Source organism: Eucyclogobius newberryi, unplaced genomic scaffold (assembly GCF_026437365.1).
Source record: "Eucyclogobius newberryi isolate DKJ021-1_F unplaced genomic scaffold, fEucNew1.0.hap1 SCAF_21, whole genome shotgun sequence".
Taxonomy (NCBI): Eukaryota; Metazoa; Chordata; class Actinopteri; order Gobiiformes; family Gobiidae; genus Eucyclogobius; species Eucyclogobius newberryi.
In genome coordinates this window covers 875,051-896,188 of record NW_027315846.1, presented here as the reverse complement: position 1 = coordinate 896,188, position 21,138 = coordinate 875,051, and the positions used below count along the sequence as shown (strand labels likewise).

The 21,138-nt window shown below is 50.5% G+C and overlaps 1 protein-coding gene across 12 annotated transcripts in view; it reads right to left on the bottom strand.

Annotated features, from left to right (window-relative positions):
* Nucleotides 1-1,050: 1,050 nt before the first annotated feature.
* Nucleotides 1,051-21,138, bottom strand: part of mark3a (MAP/microtubule affinity-regulating kinase 3a) — a 63,548-nt gene continuing 43,460 nt past the window's right edge. For 3 of the 12 annotated variants that reach the window (XM_072457056.1, XM_072457058.1, XM_072457057.1), the window contains 8 exons: nucleotides 17,136-17,248; nucleotides 16,899-17,046; nucleotides 16,289-16,500; nucleotides 14,450-14,553; nucleotides 13,170-13,442; nucleotides 11,394-11,420; nucleotides 4,908-4,952; nucleotides 1,051-2,713 (listed from right to left, as the gene is read on the bottom strand). In XM_072457056.1, the coding sequence (XP_072313157.1) occupies nucleotides 2,362-2,713; nucleotides 4,908-4,952; nucleotides 11,394-11,420; nucleotides 13,170-13,442; nucleotides 14,450-14,553; nucleotides 16,289-16,500; nucleotides 16,899-17,046; nucleotides 17,136-17,248 (1,274 nt within the window). In that variant the 3' untranslated portion in view covers nucleotides 1,051-2,361. Of the gene's footprint in view, nucleotides 2,714-4,907; nucleotides 4,953-7,739; nucleotides 7,957-11,393; nucleotides 11,421-13,169; nucleotides 13,443-14,449; nucleotides 14,554-16,288; nucleotides 16,501-16,898; nucleotides 17,047-17,135; nucleotides 17,249-21,138 lie in introns of those variants that run through there. The other 9 variants (XM_072457061.1, XM_072457063.1, XM_072457059.1 and 6 more) reach the window with 5 other exon arrangements.

The following is a 21,138-nucleotide window of genomic DNA, read 5'->3' as shown; positions in this document are numbered from 1 at the left end:
CTGCAACACGGCAAGAGTAGAATATAACTTGAATTGTAGTTTACTTTTTTAATGTTGGGCCTGAAGGCTTTACTGGACAGGATGAAGAATGAAGAGCAGTAAATGGCCTGAATCAAACTCAACCCTGCGGCCGGCTGCACATGGAGCCTGACCACGAATCCAATTGTTTTACTCATTGCACATTTGAAAATGTCTAGTTCTACAGAGAGCCAGGTACAATAGGAGGCTAATGGCCCATTTCTTACTCCGAGTAAGAAATGAGTTCCCGGTCTTGAATGACCCTCAGATGAGTCGAAACGTTTAGTTTTCCTAAAAGTGCAGATACAACGGAACCTCCTGGACGAATGAGGGATTACACCAAAATGTTCAGGTTTCAATTTTTGTTAAACGTACAATATCTAGTATTGAGTGAACGAGACCTTAAGGAAAATTAAAGCAAAAACAATTTCATACAAAGCTGATCTTTGAGCTGAAGTCTCCTCAGACTCGAGCAGGGTGAGTATGTAGGACACGAGTCTGAACCTGAAACAACCCGATCCAGAGGAAACACTGAGAACATCTTCCTGTTTGTTCAACCCAAACACGTGAACAAAAGGAAGTTTGATTTTTGTCATCTTAGTTCAGCTCCACTTTTAATCTTGGGCTTCAATTTATAATAAAATACCTTTTAATAAAACGTACTAAAGCTTTGTTCATCAACCCACATTTTACATATATCACCTTAACGAGAGAATTCAAACTGACACTCTGGTTAAATTTAGGTAAAGATGAGGAAAACAAGCATAAAATGTCTTGATTTTGTTTAAGAATTGTGCAGATTTGGGTCAAAAGAATCTGACTTTAAACTCGTTTATACTCAACTCAAAACCTTTAAGCAAAATTGCCTCAAAGATGCTAAAAAAGTACTTTACTACACTTTAACTTGACTCACGTCTCAAAACATCAAACTTTTACCTACAAATCCAGCGTTGCCTCGTTTCAGTTTGAAAAATGATGAAAAACCATAAAAACATGACATTGTTGCGTTTGCAGTAGAAATAAAGACCAGGATCCAGTTTGACAGACACTTTAATGTAGACATGTGGCCTTTACACGACGGCGCCATCTCTACCGTGCCCTCCACAAAATACAAAAAGAAAAACAACGTTTTTTGCGGTGATTTTTGTCCAAATCAAGATTACATTATTTACAGTGAAAACGAAAGCCGTCATTTTTTAACTCTGAGGAAAACGGGAAAGAAAAAGTAATGGGTGAAATAGTAATAAATAAAGAGTAGAAACGCTCGCGTCCATTCGCAGATTCACAACGTGTGGCGCCGGGACGGTTGAAGCGAGACTATAAAGCGGATCACTGCGAGGAAAACGCGGTGAAAAGGGTCAAACGTGTCGACGAATCGGTTTAGAAGTATGCAACGGTGACACTAGTTTGAGTGGAAGAAACGTACACCAATTTAAATCAAAAATATCATAAGGCAGCGACCAAATAAACCCTTCAAAATACAGTCATCTAAATCCTGGAAAGGAGGCAAAATCACTTCAGTCACAGCTATTATTTTGAGTCTTTTAACCAAAAACAAGCGACGATTTTAATTTTCCAGAGTAGAAATGTCAAAGTCTAATTCTCTAATGAAAAAGATGGAAAAAATGCTGTTTTCTAGTCTCAAAATGGTATAAAAAAGGTTAATTTGTGGTAATAAATCAGGAGGAAATTAAACGCTATTGTGGCCTTTACATTTCTGAGCGTGTTTGTCCAGTAAAACCTCATCAAAATGTCAAAAGTCTGTCATAATCTCTGTAAAATCTCACCCTAAATGAGTTTAAACCAGGTTCTGTTGCGTTTCTCCGGCGAAATGGCGCTTTTGCCTCCGATCGGGGATTTACCGACGTTTAAAGGGTCTAAAATGTGAGTCGGTTTGATCAGAACTATTTCCATGGCAGTATTTTCCCCGTTAAAAAAGAAAAAAAAAACAGTCCCGACCACTTTTAAATCAAGGTAAATTCATCCGGGAGAACGTCGCACACTTTAAACGGTCCCAACGTTTCAACGGTTCAAAACTTCCCGCCGCAAACGCACAATCGCAAAAGTTCGTATTCAAATTTTACGTCCAAAAAACGTCCTCGACGCCACTTTCCGATGTCGACCAAAAAACGGCCCAAAAGATATTAGTATTTGTGATTATTGCCAAAAAGCTTTTAGTTTTTCTATACATTATAATATTCCATACATTCAAAAAAAAAACAGAAGAGAAAAAGAGGTTTGGACTTGGAAAAACTGCTACTCAGGTGATTGTAATGTACAGCTTTTTAAATACTAGTTCTTATATATATATACTTTGTGGTAATTTACGTTTTTTTTCTTTTTTTAACTCAGTTTTAACTCGTTGGCAACTTTTGAAGCTATGTTTTTGAAGGCGATGGACGAGCCCGATATTCTCTTGAAGCGCACGCCGTTGAGCGAGAGGCGGGGCAGCTTGCACACCTCCATCTCCCATTGGACCAGGTTCTCGGCGCGGGCGTCGCCGTGGACGCACAGCAGGAGGAAGCTCTCCTGCTGCTCGTAGTCGCAGTTGTTGGCGTCCAGGACTTTGCGGATCTCGCGCAGGATCTCGCCGGGCTCCATGGAGCTGGTGGTCCTCATACTCCAGGTGAAGCGCAGCGAGCGGGGCTTGGAGTCGCACTTGGGGCCGGCGGGGTCAGAAGACGGGACGTGGCGACTGCGGAGAGAGGCGGGGTTTAGATGGGAGGAGCTTGAAGGGGTTTGGGGGGGGTGGAGGGAAGAGGAGGAGGGAAGAGGTGTCTGGTGGAAGAGGAAAGATTTGAGAGTAAATTTGGACCAAAAAACCCTTTTAAACTAAATATTTGTTTAGTCCTGGTTTTGACCTTTAGTCCTGGTTTTGACCTTTAGTCCTGGTTTTGACCTTTAGTCCTGGTTTTGACCTTTAGTCCTGGTTTTGACATTTAGTCCTGGTTATGAGTCGGTTTAACTCATGTCTCAAAACCAGTAAAATATGTCTAAAGATTGGGGACTAAAAAAAAAACATTTTTCAAAATAAATATTAATGTGTAGATTTCTTATTGAAAAGATTGTTTAGTCCTGGTTTAGTAGGACACATATTTAGTCCTGGTTTAGTAGGACACATATTTAGTCCTGGTTTAGTAGGACACATATTTAGTCCTGGTTTAGTAGGACACATATTTAGTCCTGGTTTAGTAGGACACATATTTAGTCCTGGTTTAGTAGGACACATATTTAGTCCTGGTCCAGAGTCTCATCTTTAGGGTCACGTCCACCAGACGTCGACAGGTTCAATAATCACATGCTTCGTTAAAAAGGCAAAGTTCAGGAGTTAAAACACAGTCAGCGGTTTTCAAGTCATGGATCAAAACGGAAACAAATGCATAACATTTCAGAGCAAAATCATGCAGAGCAAACTGAGCAGAGCCATGCACCAAAGGTCAGCCAAAGGTCAAGCCAAAGGTCAAGCCAAAGGTCAAGCCAAAGGTCAAGCCAAAGGTCAAGCCAAAGGTCAAGCCAAAACAAAGCCACAAAAATCAGCGAGACAGAAACGAGACAGGATTTCATTTTGGAATTAACTTATTCTGAAAGGGACAAATCAGAAGTGTGGGATTCTAGAGTCAGTCCTGGTTTAAGTCCTGATTCAGACCCTGTTTAGTCCTGGTTTAAGTCCTGATTCAGACCCTGTTTAGTCCTGGTTTAAGTCCTGATTCAGACCCTGTTTAGTCCTGGTTTAAGTCCTGATTCAGACCCTGTTTAGTCCTGGTTTAAGTCCTGATTCAGACCCTGTTTAGTCCTGGTTTAAGTCCTGATTCAGACCCTGTTTAGTCCTGGTTTAAGTCCTGATTCAGACCCTGTTTAGTCCTGGTTTAAGTCCTGATTCAGACCCTGTTTAGTCCTGGTTTAAGTCCTGATTCAGACCCTGTTTAGTCCTGGTTTAAGTCCTGATTCAGACCCCGTTTAGTCCTGGTTTAAGTCCTGATTCAGACCCCGTTTAGTCCTGGTTTAAGTCCTGATTCAGACCCTGTTTAGTCCTGGTTTAAGTCCTGATTCAGACCCTGTTTAGTCCTGGTTTAAGTCCTGATTCAGACCCTGTTTAGTCCTGGTTTAAGTCCTGATTCAGACCCTGTTTAGTCCTGGTTTAAGTCCTGATTCAGACCCTGTTTAGTCCTGGTTTAAGTCCTGATTCAGACCCTGTTTAGTCCTGGTTTAAGTCCTGATTCAGACCCCGTTTAGTCCTGGTTTAAGTCCTGATTCAGACCCCGTTTAGTCCTGGTTTAAGTCCTGATTCAGACCCTGTTTAGTCCTGGTTTAAGTCCTGATTCAGACCCTGTTTGGTCCTGGTTTAAGTCCTGATTCAGACCCCGTTTAGTCCTGGTTTAAGTCCTGATTCAGACCCCGTTTAGTCCTGGTTTAAGTCCTGATTCAGACCCTGTTTAGTCCTGGTTTAAGTCCTGATTCAGACCCTGTTTAGTCCTGGTTTAAGTCCTGATTCAGACCCTGTTTAGTCCTGGTTTAGATCGAGTTTAGACCCCGTTAAACAGGACTTAAGACGTGGTTCAGTCCTGGTTTAATCCATAAGTCAAAGTTTCATTTAGACCATGTTTAGTACTGGTTCTGGTCCCAGTCCCCGCAGTCCCCCTGGGCCCGCAGTCCCCCGGGCCCCCGCAGTCCCCCCGGGCCCGCAGTCCCCCGGGCCCCCGCAGTCCCCCTGGGCCCGCAGTCCCCCGGGCCCCCGCAGTCCCCCCGGGCCCGCAGTCCCCCGGGCCCCCGCAGTCCCCCCGGGCCCCGCAGTCCCCCCGGGCCCCGCAGTCCCCCCGGGCCCCGCAGTCCCCCCGGGCCCCGCAGTCCCCCCGGGCCCCGCAGTCCCCCCGGGTCCAAACCGGCCTCACCTTGAACCCTCGAGTCTCCCGTTTCTCTCAAACTCAGTGGAGACTCTGGAACCAAACGACCAAAGACCAAAACGACAGAAACACAAATTCAGTTTATTCAACAAAAACAACATGAACTGGCCCAAAGTTTAAACTACTTTTGATCAAATAACTTTAAAATATTGTTCATTTTGGTCGTTTTTAACGATTTTTTAAAAAATAAAATAGATGGATTGAAGTGAAGTAAAATTATAAAGATAAACCAAAACAACAAGGAAAAGTTTTATTTCTATCATAAATAAATAAAATGATCAACTAGGGAAAAGACAATTATAGTAAAACATTAAAAACTAAACTATTACAACAAAGGAATTCATAAAATAAGGTGTTAGAATAAAAAACACTTTATACCCGACGTTTTGTGTCATAAAGAACTAAAACAGCTCCAAACATTCATATTGTGATTTCAAGTCATTTTAACTAAGATGCAACTTTGCAGCGTTATGTCCGATCCTGGAGTGCGTTTAAACTTTGGACCAGCGCCGAGGGAGAAAAAGCAAAAAATGTATTCAAAAAAACCAAACATCAAAGTGTTTACGAGAAGAAAAACAAAAGCGTCGCTGGTGAAACAGTGACCGGAGCAAACGAGTGAAGATGGAGAGCGAAAAGCAGCTGCAGCGTCGCACAAATGCTCGACAAAGCTCAAACAAACGCTCCAACAAACACTCAACAAAACGCTCAACAAACGCTCAACGCTCCAACAACGCTCCAACAAACGCTCCAACAACGCTCCAACAAACGCTCAACGCTCCAACAAACGCTCAACGCTCCAACAACGCTCCAACAAACGCTCCAACAACGCTCCAACAAACGCTCCAACAACGCTCCAACAAACGCTCAACGCTCCAACAAACGCTCAACGCTCCAACAAACGCTCCAACAACGCTCCAACAAACGCTCCAACAACGCTCCAACAAACGCTCAACGCTCCAACAACGCTCCAACAACGCTCAAACAAACGCTCCAACAAACGCTCAACGCTCCAACAAACGCTCCAACAACGCTCAAACAAAACGCTCCAACAAACGCTCAACGCTCCAACAAACGCTCCAACAAACGCTCAACGCTCCAACAAACGCTCCAACAACGCTCCAACAAACGCTCAACGCTCCAACAAACGCTCCACAAATGCTCAACAAAACGCTCAAACAAACGCTCAAACAAACGCTCAAACAGACGCTCCACAAACACTCCACAAACGCTCAAACAAACGCTCCAACAAATGCTTCAACAAACGCTCAACAAACGCTCCAACAAACGCTCCACAAATGCTCAACAAAACGCTCAAACAAACGCTCAAACAAACGCTCAAACAAACGCTCAAACAGACGCTCCACAAACGCTCAAACAAACGCTCCAACAAAACGCTCAACAAATGCTCAACACAAACAGATAGATTCAAACAGAAATGGGTGAAAAAGTGTCGCCGTTTGCACCAATTTAACGAAAACAACGCGTGAAAACAAGAAGCTGTTTGTGGCGGCGAGTGTCACGATTCTGCACCGCCCGGAACGTTCCGCACGACGGCTTTAAACTTCATGCCGTGCGACGAGAACGGAAAGAAAGCAAGAAGGCGAGCGCACGTTTAACGCCGGAACTGCGGAACGTTCGGGACAAGCGATGACGTCACCACGGAGACGAGGGATGACGTCACCACGGAGACGAGCGATGACGTCACCACAGAGACGAGCGGGCGGCGGGAAAGCGGCACAGTGCGGCTTCAGGCGATGGATGGTGAACGGGCTTTAACCGACGAAACGACGAGATCACGACGCCGTCAAATTCTACAACGTGAACGCGCAAATCGTTTGATTTTCGTTTTATCGACACTTAAATTACAAACTCAACGACAAATTACACTTCAGTCGAGCTCGATCACAGTTTAGAGGCCGGAAAAATCGTACGTTTCCTTCATTTGTGATGGAAAAACACAGCATTTCCGCCATTAGCATTTAGCATCAGACAGAAGCTAATCACAGAATATGTATTGGGTCGACTTCATTTTGCCTCCGTTCTGAATATTAAACATCCCGACGACTCATTTAAGGTTTAACGAAGCTGAAGCTGACGAACAAAAACAGAAACATTTAGATTGAAAGTGAGCCAACGGTAAGACGCTGTTTGGGCGCCATTTTTATAACGACTTAATTAGCCTTAATTAGCCTAAATAAAGCATGAGGAAAGACTTAAATCATAAGAATATTTCAGTATTAACTGGTTATGGTCATAATTAAGTAGTAATTAAAGCTGAATCTTTCTTGTGCTGGTTGATTAAAGGTCATTTGATTGGGAGGTGCTAGCACGTTGGCTAATTTGTCACTAGCCGACGTCGACCTCTGCGTTTCTAAAGCTCACTCGTTATTCAAACCAACACACATTTTCTTGTCGAACCGTCGCTGTGTTTTTGAAGCACCTTTGGCGAGAAACGCTCCAGATTTGCTTACAATGTATATGGCGAGGCTGTTGGCATGCCAGCTAATTTCGTCGCTAATTGCTAACGCTAACAAGCTACGCAAAAAACACTTACACACGTGCTGGGGTTTACCTCCGAGGCTCAAATGTTCCTCACGTGTGTCTGAGTTGATTTTCAGTCACCAAAACACACGGTTTTTCATATGATGCTAGGCGGCTAACGCTAACTCCAAGGCTAATGCTAACAGGCTACGCTAAACACTTTCACACGTGCTGGCGTTTACTTGCGAGGCTCCGGTGGTTTAGTCGCCAAAACAGACCTGGTTTATCATCATTTGCGATGCTAGGAGGCTAACGCTAACTCCGAGGCTAATGCTAACGTCACTAAGTCTTTGTTCATGCTTTATCGAGGTGATTATAAGTGTCAACGTTGTCCGTCGATGGCAAAAATATAAAATGTTTGAGGTGAATAAGATGGAGGAAAGTCAAAAGGAACGTGATTGGCTGTGGAGGAGGAAGTGGGTGGGACTTACTAAGGCTCTTTGCTCCCTGTGCGGCGGCTTTGGACGTTTGCCGTTTGTTGGGGTCAAGAGTGACCCTAAACAGAGGGGTCAAAGAGAGGTCGAAGGTCACAGGTCAAAATAAGGTTAAGGCGGCGAGGGAGAAGATGGGACGGAAACGCCAACGGAACAGGTATAAAATATAAAAACGTGACGATGGAGAGTGGAAAGGACAGAAGCCCAGATAGTACTCCAACTAAAGTACAATATAAAGTACAACATATAGTTCACAATGAGATTCTGAACTTTTAAGAGCTGAAAGTATTTGTTTTAGTCGTATTTTATTTATTTTTCTAATGAACATTTAGACGTTTTAAGTCATTTTTTAACTAATAACGGTTGAAATATGGCGACTGAAGGCTTCTGCTACTAATAAAGTGTATTATTAGTGAAAATCAATAATGTTTTTTACTTTTTTGATTTAATAATGTCACGGTCTTTGTCATAATATATGTTTTGGAGTCACACTTTCTTGATAATTGTAATAGTTATCTGGACTTTACCGGCTCCAAAGTGACATTATTACATAAAAATTAAAACTTTCTGATTTTCCTCAATTATCACTTTATTTGTGAATATTCTTTCCATCTCCACAGTTCAACCTTTATTTGGTTAGAAATGTGCAATAAAATGCTCAGTAGCTACGTAACTAATACTCTAAGTCTAATCCATAACTTTTATTAAGTTTGTACAAAGCAGTAATCATTTTTATGAGTCGTAATCGTGTAGTTGTCAGAATCTTAGACTTAAAAGATGATTCAATTTTTACATGGATAAATTATGGACCCAAACTTGTCTCTTCCCAATCTTAACATCACTAGTTTTAGATTTCAAGTATTACAATGATGATTATTATGTTTATTAATATTATTTATTTTTAGATTTCAGTTTTATTTCTGTTTGAATTTATTGATTTTAATGTATTTGTTTTTCATATATTTTTAGTAATATTTGTTATTATTATTGTATTATATTATTATTTTTCTATCATTATTGTTGTATTATGTATTATTTTATTTTGTATAATTCTATTTTGCATCATTATTTATATTCTATTATTTTATATTCTAATATTTTATTTTGTATTACTTTATTTTGTATTATTATTTTATTTTGTATTATTATTTTATTTTGCATCATTTTATTTTGTATTATTTATATTCTATTACTTAATTTTTAATTATTATTTTATTTAGTATTATCATTATTTTACTTAGTATCATTATTATTTTTTTGTATTATTATTTGTGTTATTTTGTATCATTATTATCATTATTATGGGTGAATACATCTGGCTTTGAGTGAAAAACAGAGATACAACAGAAAAAGAAAATGGAGATGAAGAGTGTGCTGTTGTAAGTGTCCACCAGAGGGCGCCGCTGACCACGAGCCGAGCGCTGCACAAAACTGACTCCTGTGAGTTTATGTCGTTTAAAGCACCTGCAGCGGCCGCAAAAACACTCAAACGTCACAACTATTACGCTTAAAATAATAAAAGCGATAAATCGGTCACAAAGGCGACTAAAAACCAAGCATGAGACACGGTTTGGCAGAAAGTGGGAGGAGGAACATGCGTTTGTGTCGATGTTTGTGTTAAATGAGAAACGGCACCACAGCAAACGCCACATTCACAAACACCAGAGACGTCACAGAGGCCACGCCCCCTGCAGGCTGTCATGAGAACACGCCCCCCGCAGGCTGTCATGAGAACACGCCCCCGCAGGCTGTCATGAGAACACGCCCCCCCGCAGGCTGCTACGAGAACACGCCCCCCGCAGGCTGTCATGAGAACACGCCCCCCGCAGGCGGCTATGAGAACACGCCCCCCGCAGAAACACGCCCCCCGCAGGCTGCTACGAGAACACGCCCCCCGCAGGCTGTCATGAGAACACGCCCCCCGCAGGCGGCTATGAGAACACGCCCCCCGCAGAAACACGCCCCCCGCAGGCTGCTACGAGAACACGCCCCCCGCAGGCTGCTACGAGAACACGCCCCCCGCAGGCTGCTACGAGAACACGCCCCCCGCAGGCTGCTACGTGAACACGCCCCCCGCAGGCTGCTACGTGAATGCTGCTATGTGAACACGCCCCCCGCAGGCTGCTACGAGAACACGCCCCCCGCAGGCTGCTACGAGAACACGCCCCCCGCAGGCTGCTATGTGAACACGCCCCCCGCAGGCTGCTACGAGAACACGCCCCCCGCAGGCTGCTACGAGAACACGCCCCCCGCAGGCTGTCATGAGAACACGCCCCCCGCAGGCGGCTATGAGAACACGCCCCCCGCAGAAACACGCCCCCCGCAGGCTGCTACGAGAACACGCCCCCCGCAGGCTGCTACGAGAACACGCCCCCCGCAGGCTGCTACGAGAACACGCCCCCCGCAGGCTGCTACGTGAACACGCCCCCCGCAGGCTGCTACGTGAATGCTGCTATGTGAACACGCCCCCCGCAGGCTGCTACGAGAACACGCCCCCCGCAGGCTGCTACGAGAACACGCCCCCCGCAGGCTGCTATGTGAACACGCCCCCCGCAGGCTGCTACGTGAATGCTGCTATGTGAACACGCCCCCCGCAGGCTGCTACGAGAACACGCCCCCCGCAGGCTGCTATGTGAACACGCCCCCCGCAGGCTGCTATGAGAACACGCCCCCCGCAGGCTGCTATGAGAACACGCCCCCCGCAGAAACACGCCCCCCGCAGGCTGCTACGAGAACACGCCCCCCGCAGGCTGCTACGAGAACACGCCCCCCGCAGGCTGCTACGAGAACACGCCCCCCGCAGGCTGCTACGTGAACACGCCCCCCGCAGGCTGCTACGTGAATGCTGCTATGTGAACACGCCCCCCGCAGGCTGCTACGAGAACACGCCCCCCGCAGGCTGCTACGAGAACACGCCCCCCGCAGGCTGCTATGAGAACACGCCCCGCGCAGGCTGCTATGAGAACACGCCCCCCCGCAGGCTGCTATGAGAACACGCCCCCCGCAGGCTGCTATGAGAACACGCCCCCCGCAGGCTGCTATGTGAATACGTGGAGCGTTTGAAGTCGATTTTATAGCGATTATTTGTGTTTTTATGCCCTCGTTTTGTGATTTTAAAGCCATGAACTTGAGCCAACACAAAATCTCCCGAAGCGTCGATGAAGACGAGGACTTTTTAGTGAATATGATGAACGTCGTATTCTGTCGACGCTCGAGTTTGTGTTGAAACGTGAATCTGATCAAACGTTTGAGCCACTGAAACGTCTCCTTTGTGTTTGTGAATGAAGCTCAGAAGTGTTAGTCTGGTGTGTGTGTTCTGAAGTGTGTGTGTGTGTTGTTAGTTAGGTGCAGCACAAGTCGTTCTAATTCTGAAAGTTGTTATCGAGTCAGAAAGAGGCAAACACGAGAGGAGGAGCTGGAGGAGGAGGGGAGGAGCTGGAGGAGAGGAGGGGGAGGAGGGAGGTGAGGAGGGTGAGGAGGAGGAGGAGGAGGAGCCTACCTTTTGGAAAATCTGAATGACATGTTTCTACAACAAAACCAGACAAAGAGACAGTGAGAGACGTCCAGGGAGGAGAGGGAAGGAGAGAGGAGGAGAGGGGGGAGAGGAGAGTGAAAGGGGAGAGAGGAGGAGAGGGGGAGAGAGGAGAAAGGAGAAGGGGGGAGAGAGGAGAGAGGAGGAGAGGGAGGAGAGAGAAGGAGAGCGGAGACAAGGAGAAAGTGGAGTGAGAGAGGAAAGAGAAGAGGAAAGGAGACAAAAAGAAGGATGACACAAGAGAAAGGAGAAGGGAAGGAAAAGGAGTCGGAGGAGGAACTGGACTGAAAGGGAGATGGAGAAGTGACTCAAAATGGAGGAGAAAGGAGATGGAGCGAGGACGCAGGAGGGACAGGAGATGAGCTAGGAGGGACAGGAGAGGAGCTAGGAGGGACAGGAGAGGAGCTAGGAAGGACAGGAGAGGAGCTAGGAGGGACAGGAGAGGAGCTAGGAGGGACAGGAGAGGAGCTAGGAAGGACTGGAGAGGAGCTAGGAGGGACAGCAGAGGAGCTAGAAGGACTAGGAGGGACAGCAGAGGAGCTAGGAGGGACAGCAAAGGAGCTAGGAGGGACAGGAGAGGAGCTAGGAGGGACAGGAGAGGAGCTAGGAGGGACAGGAGAGGAGCTTGGAGGGAGAGCAGAGGAGCTAGGAGGGACAGCAGAGGAGCTAGGAGGGACAGGAGAGGAGCTAGGAGGGACAGGAGAGGAGGAAACTGGACTGAGCCGGAGACAGAATCAAAGGGAACAGTCCAAACACCGGGTTTTCAGGCAGTAAAACACAACTAAACTCAAGATTGAAGGATAAAACACAGCTAAACGTGACATGAGACTTTCATATTCCAGGTTTAAATGTGAATAATCCACAGAACTGCATGAAATGTGACCACAACATATGAAGATCGATACTGTAAAAAGACAGAAGACGCAAAGGATTAAAACGCCCTTGAGCAGGACACTTTAGAGATGTCAGAGCTCTGAAGTGTTTTTATTACTGCGTGAAAACCCAGAGGCTAAAAAAGCACAAACACGAGAAGTTTGACCTGGAAGATTCTATAAATCTGACCAAAGCAGAGACAGAATCCTGCAAAAGATGTGTTTCCTCTAGATCCTGGTTTAGCCCTGGTTTAGAAACTGCTTTTGCCCTGGTTTAGCCCTCCTCACTTCGCCTCATGCCTCGCCCTCCTCACTTGGCCTCATGCCTCGCCCTCCTCACTTCGCCTCATGCCTCGCCCTCCTCACTTCGCCTCATGCCTCGCCCTCCTCACTTGGCCTCATGCCTCGCCCTCCTCACTTCGCCTCATGCCTCGCCCTCCTCACTTCGCCTCATGCCTCGCCCTCCTCACTTCGCCTCATGCCTCGCCCTCCTCACTTCGCCTCATGTCTGGTCTCTTCACTTCGCCTCATGCCTCGCCCTCCTCACTTCGCCTCATGTCTGGTCACTTCACTTCGCCTCATGCCTCGCCCTCCTCACTTCGCCTCATGTCTGGTCTCTTCACTTCGCCTCATGCCTCGCCCTCCTCACTTGGCCTCATGTCTGGTCACTTCACTTCGCCTCATGCCTCGCCCTCCTCACTTGGCCTCATGTCTGGTCACTTCACTTCGCCTCATGCCTCGCCCTCCTCACTTCGCCTCATGCCTCGCCCTCCTCACTTGGCCTCATGTCTGGTCACTTCACTTCGCCTCATGCCTCGCCCTCCTCACTTCGCCTCATGCCTCGCCCTCCTCGCCCCTCCGTGTGCGTTACCTGCGGGTCAGTTTGGAGGTGAGCTTGGAGAACAGGTTGCTGGTGCCCCTGCTGCGGGTCTGGGACAGGGGCGAGGCGTCGTGGGACAGCGTGGGCGAGGCCGGCGGCCCGTTGTACGTGGCCGTGCGGCGGTCGCGGAGCTGCCCGCCGTGGAACGTGCTCCTGCTCGCCGTGCCCCGCGGGAAACGCAGCCGGTCAGGGGTCGTGGACGAGCTGATGGAGTGAGTGGAGGTGACCGGGTTCCTCTGACCGCCGGGGGAGACGGCCATATTGCTGTGGGGGAGAGAGAGGGAGGGAGAGAGGGAGAGAGAGAGAGAGGGAGAGAAGAGGAGGAGGGAGAGAGAGAGGGAGGGAGAGAGGGGGAGAGAGAAGAGGGAGAGAGGGGGAGAGAAGAGGAGGAGGGAGAGAGAGGGGGAGAGAGACAGAGGGGGAGATAAAGGGAGGAAGAGAGAGGGGGAGAGGGGGAGGGAGGAGGAGGAGAAGAAGAAAAGGGAAGGACAAGAAAAGAGAGAGAGGGAAGGACGAGAGGGGGTTGAGAGAGGAGTAAAAGATTTGAGCGGATAAAGAGGGAATAAATGGAGAAGAGCGAGAGATGTAAAAAGACAAAGGGGGAGGAAATAAAGACAGAACTGTATTAACATCGGTGTCAAAAACAAAACAAAATGAACACTTAACACACTTTTCCGGGTCTTATTTTGGAGTCTTATTTCTGGGGTCCTTTTTCTGGGTCTTTTTCCTGGTCTTATATTAGGGTCTGATTTCTTGCATTTGGGTGATTTTTCCTGGGGTCTTATTTCCGGGGTCTTCTTTTTTTTTTTTTGGGTCTCATTTCAGGGTCTTATTTTTGGGTATTTTTAGGTCTTATTTCGGGGTCTTTTTCCCCGGGTGGCAGTTGGCGGCGGCGCCCGCTCAAACGTCCCGGTCTTACTTGGGCGTGCAGTAGTCCAGGGCGTAGTACGAGTGAGGCAGAGCCGGGTTCCTGTACTTCAGACGAACGGAGCCGGAGCCCAGAGCGGCGGAGGGGCTACAGGGCACATCGTACGTGCTGCTCGCGAGGGGGAGGGGCCAGGGGGAGGGGGGCGTGGCAGGGGCGGCGTGAGCAAACGGGACGAAAGGAGAGAGAGAGCGGAGTGAAGGAGGAGAGAGAGAAACAGAAATCTGAGTGAAAGAAGTTTGAAAAGACAGAAAAGTGAACGGAACCCGGCATTTATGACGTAAAACCGGCGATTCTTGGTGATTGAACCCACAACCTTTTCATCCCGTGTGGGTCAAAGTCTCACCTGTTCTCTTTCCCGTTCGGGATCACTGAGAGTCGTTCCGTGTTGTTCCGGTCGGTGCAGACGAACGTGTTTCTTCTGCTCATCCCGGCGGAGGCGGAGTTATTCTGACGAGAGCGAGAGAGAGACAGGAGGTTAACCACTCTGCCACAGCAACACCAGGAGTCTAACCACACCCGCCCGGCCGACGGGTGCTCTGTCAGGCGAGCAACCGATGGAACGCGAGCAACGGACGAGCAACCGACGACACAACGCGAGCAACCGACGAGCAACCGACGAGCACCTGACGAGCAAACGACGCAACGCAAGCAACCGACGACAAAACGCGAGCAACCGACGAGCAACCGACGACACAAAGCGAGCAACCGACGACAAAACGCGAGCAACCGACGAGCAACCGACGACACAAAGCGAGCAACCGAGGAGCAAACGACGCAACGCAAGCAACCGATGACAAAACGCGAGAAACCGACGAGCAACCGACGACACAACGCGAGCAACCGACGAGCAAACGACGCAACGCAAGCAACCGATGACAAAACGCGAGAAACTGACGAGCAACCGACGACACAACGCGAGCAACCGACGACACAACGCGAGCAACCGACGAGCAACCGACGAAACAACGCGAGCAACCGATGAGCAACCGACGAGCAACCGACGAGCAACCGACGACACAACGCAAGCAACCGATGAGCAACCGACGAGCAACCGACGACACAACGCGAGCAACCGATGAGCAACCGATGAGCAACCGACGAGCAACCGACGAGCAACCGACGAGCAACCGACGAGACAACGCGAGCAACCGATGCAACGCAAGCAACCGCAATTTCGAACACGAAATTATACTCAATATTCAAATCTTGCACGACTTTGAAACAACATTGTACCTGAATTACATTTATAGTTCAACCATGAGTCTGCATTTATTTGACTTGAATCCTGAGGTCGATCTGAGCGAGACGCAAAAAGACGTTTAGTTATTCCAGTGTGTGTGTGAGGGGCGTGGCTAAAGCTAGTGTGTGTGAGGGGCGTGGCTAAAGCTAGTGTGTGTGAGGGGCGTGGCTAAAGCCAGTGTGTGTGAGGGGCGTGGCTAAAGCTAGTGTGTGTGAGGGGCGTGGCTAAAACTAGTGTGTGTGAGGGGCGTGGCTAAAGCTAGTGTGTGTGAGGGGTGTGGCTAAAGCCAGTGTGTGAAGGGCGTGGCTTAAGCTAGTGTGTGTGAGGGGTGTGGCTAAAGCCAGTGTGTGTGAGGGGCGTGGCTAAAGCTAGTGTGTGTGAGGGGCGTGGCTAAAACTAGTGTGTGTGAGGGGCGTGGCTAAAGCCAGTGTGCGTGAGGGGCGTGGCTAAAGCTAGTGTGTGTGAGGGGCGTGGCTAAAGCTAGTGTGTGAGGGGCGTGGCTAAAACTAGTGTGTGAGGGGCGTGGCTAAAGCCAGTGTGTGTGAGGGGCGTGGCTAAAGCTAGTGTGTGTGTGAGGGGCGTGGCTAAAGCTAGTGTGTGTGAGGGGTGTGGCTAAAGCTAGTGTGTGTGAGGGGCGTGGCTAAAGCTAGTGTGTGTGAGGGGCGTGGCTAAAGCTAGCGTGTGTGAGGGGCGTGGCTAAAGCTAGCGTGCACAGGAACAGTTTTGCCTCATTTCTTTGACTTCTCTCAAAGCCTCTACGCCGTGTTTGAACCTCTCTTTATGTCATGCTAATGCTAATGTCAGACGCATTATGACCTGGAAATATCAGATTGTGTCTCTTGACGAAGCGTGTGCTTTGCGGCCATAAACAGGAAATGGCCGATGCTAACGTGCTTTGCTAGCTTAGTTTGGCTACATATATCCGTTTCTCCCGCTGCTCACCGTGGTCCCGGTGGTGGCGCCTTTCCTCCGGTCGGGGATGTCGGCTTTGTTGGGGTTGTTGGCGTTGCCGAGAAGGGGGCTGGCGGGCTGAGCGCGCGGCGTGCCCGGTTTGCGCAGCTGGACGCTTCCCTCGTCTTTGGAGCTGCTGTTCTCGGCCGTCGTAGTTTGGGACCGTTTGGGGTGAGTCATGCCCGGCGGCACGTTCTGACCGGCTGGAACGGCAAGCACAAAACAATCAAATCCTGCTCGCTGCACATGTGATTTACATTCTTTTCGCTGTACCCTGCTCGCTGCACATGAGATTTATGCTCTTTTCGCCGTACCCTGCTCGCTGCACATGTGATTTACGCTCTTTGCGCCGTACCCTGCTCGCTGCACATGCGATTTACGTTCTTTGCGCCGTACCCTGCTCGCTGCACATGCGATTTACGTTATTTTCGCCGCACCCTGCTCGCTGCACATGAGATTTAGATTCTTTTCGCCGCACCCTGCTCGCTGCACATGAGATTTAGATTCTTTTCGCCGTACCCTGCTCGCTGCACATGTGATTTAGATTATTTTCGCCGTACCCTGCTCGCTGCACATGTGATTTACGCTCTTTTCATCGTACCCTGCTCACTATATCTCCTCTGCTTGTGGTTGGACGAGGCGCTCCGCTGGACTTTGAGGTGGGACGGCGACTGCCCGTTGAGTTCGCTGTTCGGTCGAGGTTTGGCCAGGTTCAGGTTGCTGCTGGAGGCCGAATCGTTCGTGTCCCCCTGCGCACACACAAACACACGCTCAGAGACCGTTGGGCGCAGCGAACGCCCGGTGAAATTAACAAAGCGCGCGGGGGGAGTGGCCTGACCTCCGAGGCTTTGCGACCCAGCAGCAGGTACGTGGCGGTGATCTCGTCGTACTTCATCTTGGCCAGAGACTCCTGGATCTCGTCCAGGTTGTAGCCCATCCCGACCATCACGTCTGCAACACACGGGCCACGGTTACAGCGCTTCTCTCGTACACACGGGCCACGGTTACAGCGCTTCTCTCGTACACACGGGCCACGGTTACAGCGCTTCTCTCGTACACACGGGCCACGGTTACAGCGCTTCTCTCGTACACACGGGCCACGGTTACAGCGCTTCTCTCGTACACACGGGCCACGGTTACAGCGCTTCTCGTACACACACGGGCCACGGTCACAGCGCTTCTCTCGTACACACACGGGCCACGGTTACAGCGCTTCTCTCGTACACACGGGCCACGGTTACAGCGCTTCTCTCGTACACACGGGCCACGGTTACAGCGCTTCTCTCGTACACACACGGGCCACGGTTACAGCGCTTCTCTCGTACACACACGGGCCACGGTTACAGCGCTTCTCTCGTACACACGGGCCACGGTTACAGCGCTTCTCTCGTACACACGGGCCACGGTTAGAGCGCTTCTCTCGTACACACGGGCCACAGTTACAGCGCTTCTCTCGTACACACGGGCCACGGTTACAGCGCTTCTCTCGTACACACACGGGCCACGGTCACAGCGCTTCTCTCGTACACACACGGGCCACGGTTACAGCGCTTCTCTCGTACACACACGGGCCACGGTTACAGCGCTTCTCTCGTACACACGGGCCACGGTTACAGCGCTTCTCTCGTACACACGGGCCACGGTTACAGCGCTTCTCTCGTACACACACGGGCCACGGTTACAGCGCTTCTCTCATACACACGGGCCACGGTTACAGCGCTTCTCTCGTACACACGGGCCACGGTTACAGCGCTTCTCTCGAACACACACGGGCCACGGTTACAGCGCTTCTCTCGTACACACACGGGCCACGGTTACAGCGCTTCTCTCGTACACACACGGGCCACGGTTACAGCGCTTCTCTCGTACACACGGGCCACGGTTACAGCGCTTCTCTCGTACACACGGGCCACGGTTACAGCGCTTCTCTCGTACACACACGGGCCACGGTTACAGCGCTTCTCTCGTACACACGGGCCACGGTTACAGCGCTTCTCTCGTACACACGGGCCACGGTTACAGCGCTTCTCTCGTACACACGGGCCACGGTTACAGCGCTTCTCTCGTACACACGGGCCACGGTTACAGCGCTTCTCTCGTACACACACGGGCCACGGTCACAGCGCTTCTCTCGTACACACACGGGCCACGGTTACAGCGCTTCTCTCGTACACACACGGGCCACGGTTACAGCGCTTCTCTCGTACACACACGGGCCACGGTTACAGCGCTTCTCTCATACACACGGGCCACGGTTACAGCGCTTCTCTCGTACACACGGGCCACGGTTACAGCGCTTCTCTCGTACACACACGGGCCACGGTTACAGCGCTTCTCTCGTACACACACGGGCCACGGTTACAGCGCTTCTCTCGTACACACACGGGCCACGGTTACAGCGCTTCTCTCGTACACACGGGCCACGGTTACAGCGCTTCTCGTACACACACGGGCCACGGTTACAGCGCTTCTCTCGTACACACGGGCCACGGTTACAGCGCTTCTCTCGTACGCACAAGGGCCACGGTTACAGCGCTTCTCTCGTACACACGGGCCACGGTTACAGCGCTTCTCTCGTACACACACGGGCCACGGTTACAGCGCTTCTCTCGTACACACACGGGCCACGGTTACAGCGCTTCTCGTACACACACGGGCCACGGTCACAGCGCTTCTCTCGTACACACACGGGCCACGGTTACAGCGCTTCTCTCGTACACACACGGGCCACGGTTACAGCGCTTCTCTCGTACACACACGGGCCACGGTTACAGCGCTTCTCTCGTACACACGGGCCACGGTTACAGCGCTTCTCTCGTACACACACGGGCCACGGTTACAGCCCTTCTCTCGTACACACGGGCCACGGTTACAGCGCTTCTCTCGTACACACACGGGCCACGGTTACAGCGCTTCTCGTACACACACGGGCCACGGTTACAGCGCTTCTCTCGTACACACGGGCCACGGTTACAGCGCTTCTCTCGTACGCACATGGGCCACGGTTACAGCGCTTCTCTCGTACACACGGGCCACGGTTACAGCGCTTCTCTCGGACACACACGGGCCACGGTTACAGCGCTTCTCTCGTACACACACGGGCCACGGTCACAGCGCTTCTCTCGTACACACACGGGCCACGGTTACAGCGCTTCTCTCGTACACACACGGGCCACGGTTACAGCGCTTCTCTCGTACACACACGGGCCACGGTTACAGCGCTTCTCTCGTACACACGGGCCACGGTTACAGCGCTTCTCTCGTACACACGGGCCACGGTTACAGCGCTTCTCTCGTACACACACGGGCCACGGTTACAGCGCTTCTCGTACACACACGGGCCACGGTTACAGCGCTTCTCTCGTACACACGGGCCACGGTTACAGCGCTTCTCTCGTACGCACATGGGCCACGGTTACAGCGCTTCTCTCGTACACACGGGCCACGGTTACAGCGCTTCTCTCGGACACACACGGGCCACGGTTACAGCGCTTCTCTCGTACACACACGGGCCACGGTTACAGCGCTTCTCTCGTACACACACGGGCCACGGTTACAGCGCTTCTCTCGTACACACACGGGCCACGGTTACAGCGCTTCTCTCATACACACGGGCCACGGTTACAGCGCTTCTCTCGTACACACACGGGCCACGGTTACAGCGCTTCTCTCGTACACACACGGGCCACGGTTACAGCGCTTCTCTCGTACACACACGGGCCACGGTTACAGCGCTTCTCTCGTACACACGGGCCACGGTTACAGCGCTTCTCTCGTACACACACGGGCCACGGTTACAGCCCTTCTCTCGTACACACGGGCCACGGTTACAGCGCTTCTCTCGTACACACACAGGAGTATGTATTTACGTATATGTACTTTATTTATTTATTCTATACGTTATTTTCCCTCTTTCCGTTCAGTGTTTTCTCCCGGTACATAACTCCTCCTCCTCGTTGGGAAACCCTGCCTGAACACAACGATGAACATAAACCCCCCGGTAATGCCCTCGTGGATCCCGAGCGCGGCTCTGATTGGTCGAGCGAGGCGAGCGGGATGCTCTCGTCCGATTGGTGGACGGTCACCGGGTGAAGCGCCTGGAGAGCCCTGGTTTCCCTCAGTCATAAATCCACCTCAGCGTCTTGGACTCGTTACCAGAGACCACCAGAGACCACCTGAGACCCCCTGAGACCTCCTGAGGCCCCCTGAGACCTCCTGCTCGCTCCTGTCCCCCTGGTGACCTCCTGTGACCCCCTGAGACCTCCTGTGACCTCCTGTCCCCCTGGTGACCCCCTGAGACCTCCTGTGACCCCCTGAGACCTCCTGTGACCTCCTGTCCCCCTGGTGACCCCCTGAGACCTCCTGTGACCCCCTGAGACCTCCTGTGACCCCCTGAGACCTCCTGTCCCCCTGGTGACCCCCTGAGACCTCCTGTGACCTCCTGTCCCCCTGGTGACCCCCTGAGACCTCCTGTGACCCCCTGAGACCTCCTGTGACCCCCTGAGACCTCCTGTCCCCCTGGTGACCCCCTGAGACCTCCTGTGACCTCCTGTCCCCCTGGTGACCCCCTGAGACCTCCTGTGACCTCCTGAGACCCCCTTAGACCCCGCCTCGCTCTGGCGCTGGCCTCCTGCTCGCTCCTTTACGTAAGCTTCCTCTGCATCATTTATGGGGGATTCCGCTCAGATAAAAGTTGGAGCTGTTGCGTAACGCTTGGTCCTTCTGCGGCGTCGCGCTCATCGTTAATTCAAAGCCTCTTTTCATCGTCCCGGGGCTAATTAGCACAAGCATAATTCACACATACAATATTTAACGATCCGAGCTCAAACTGAAGCTGGCGC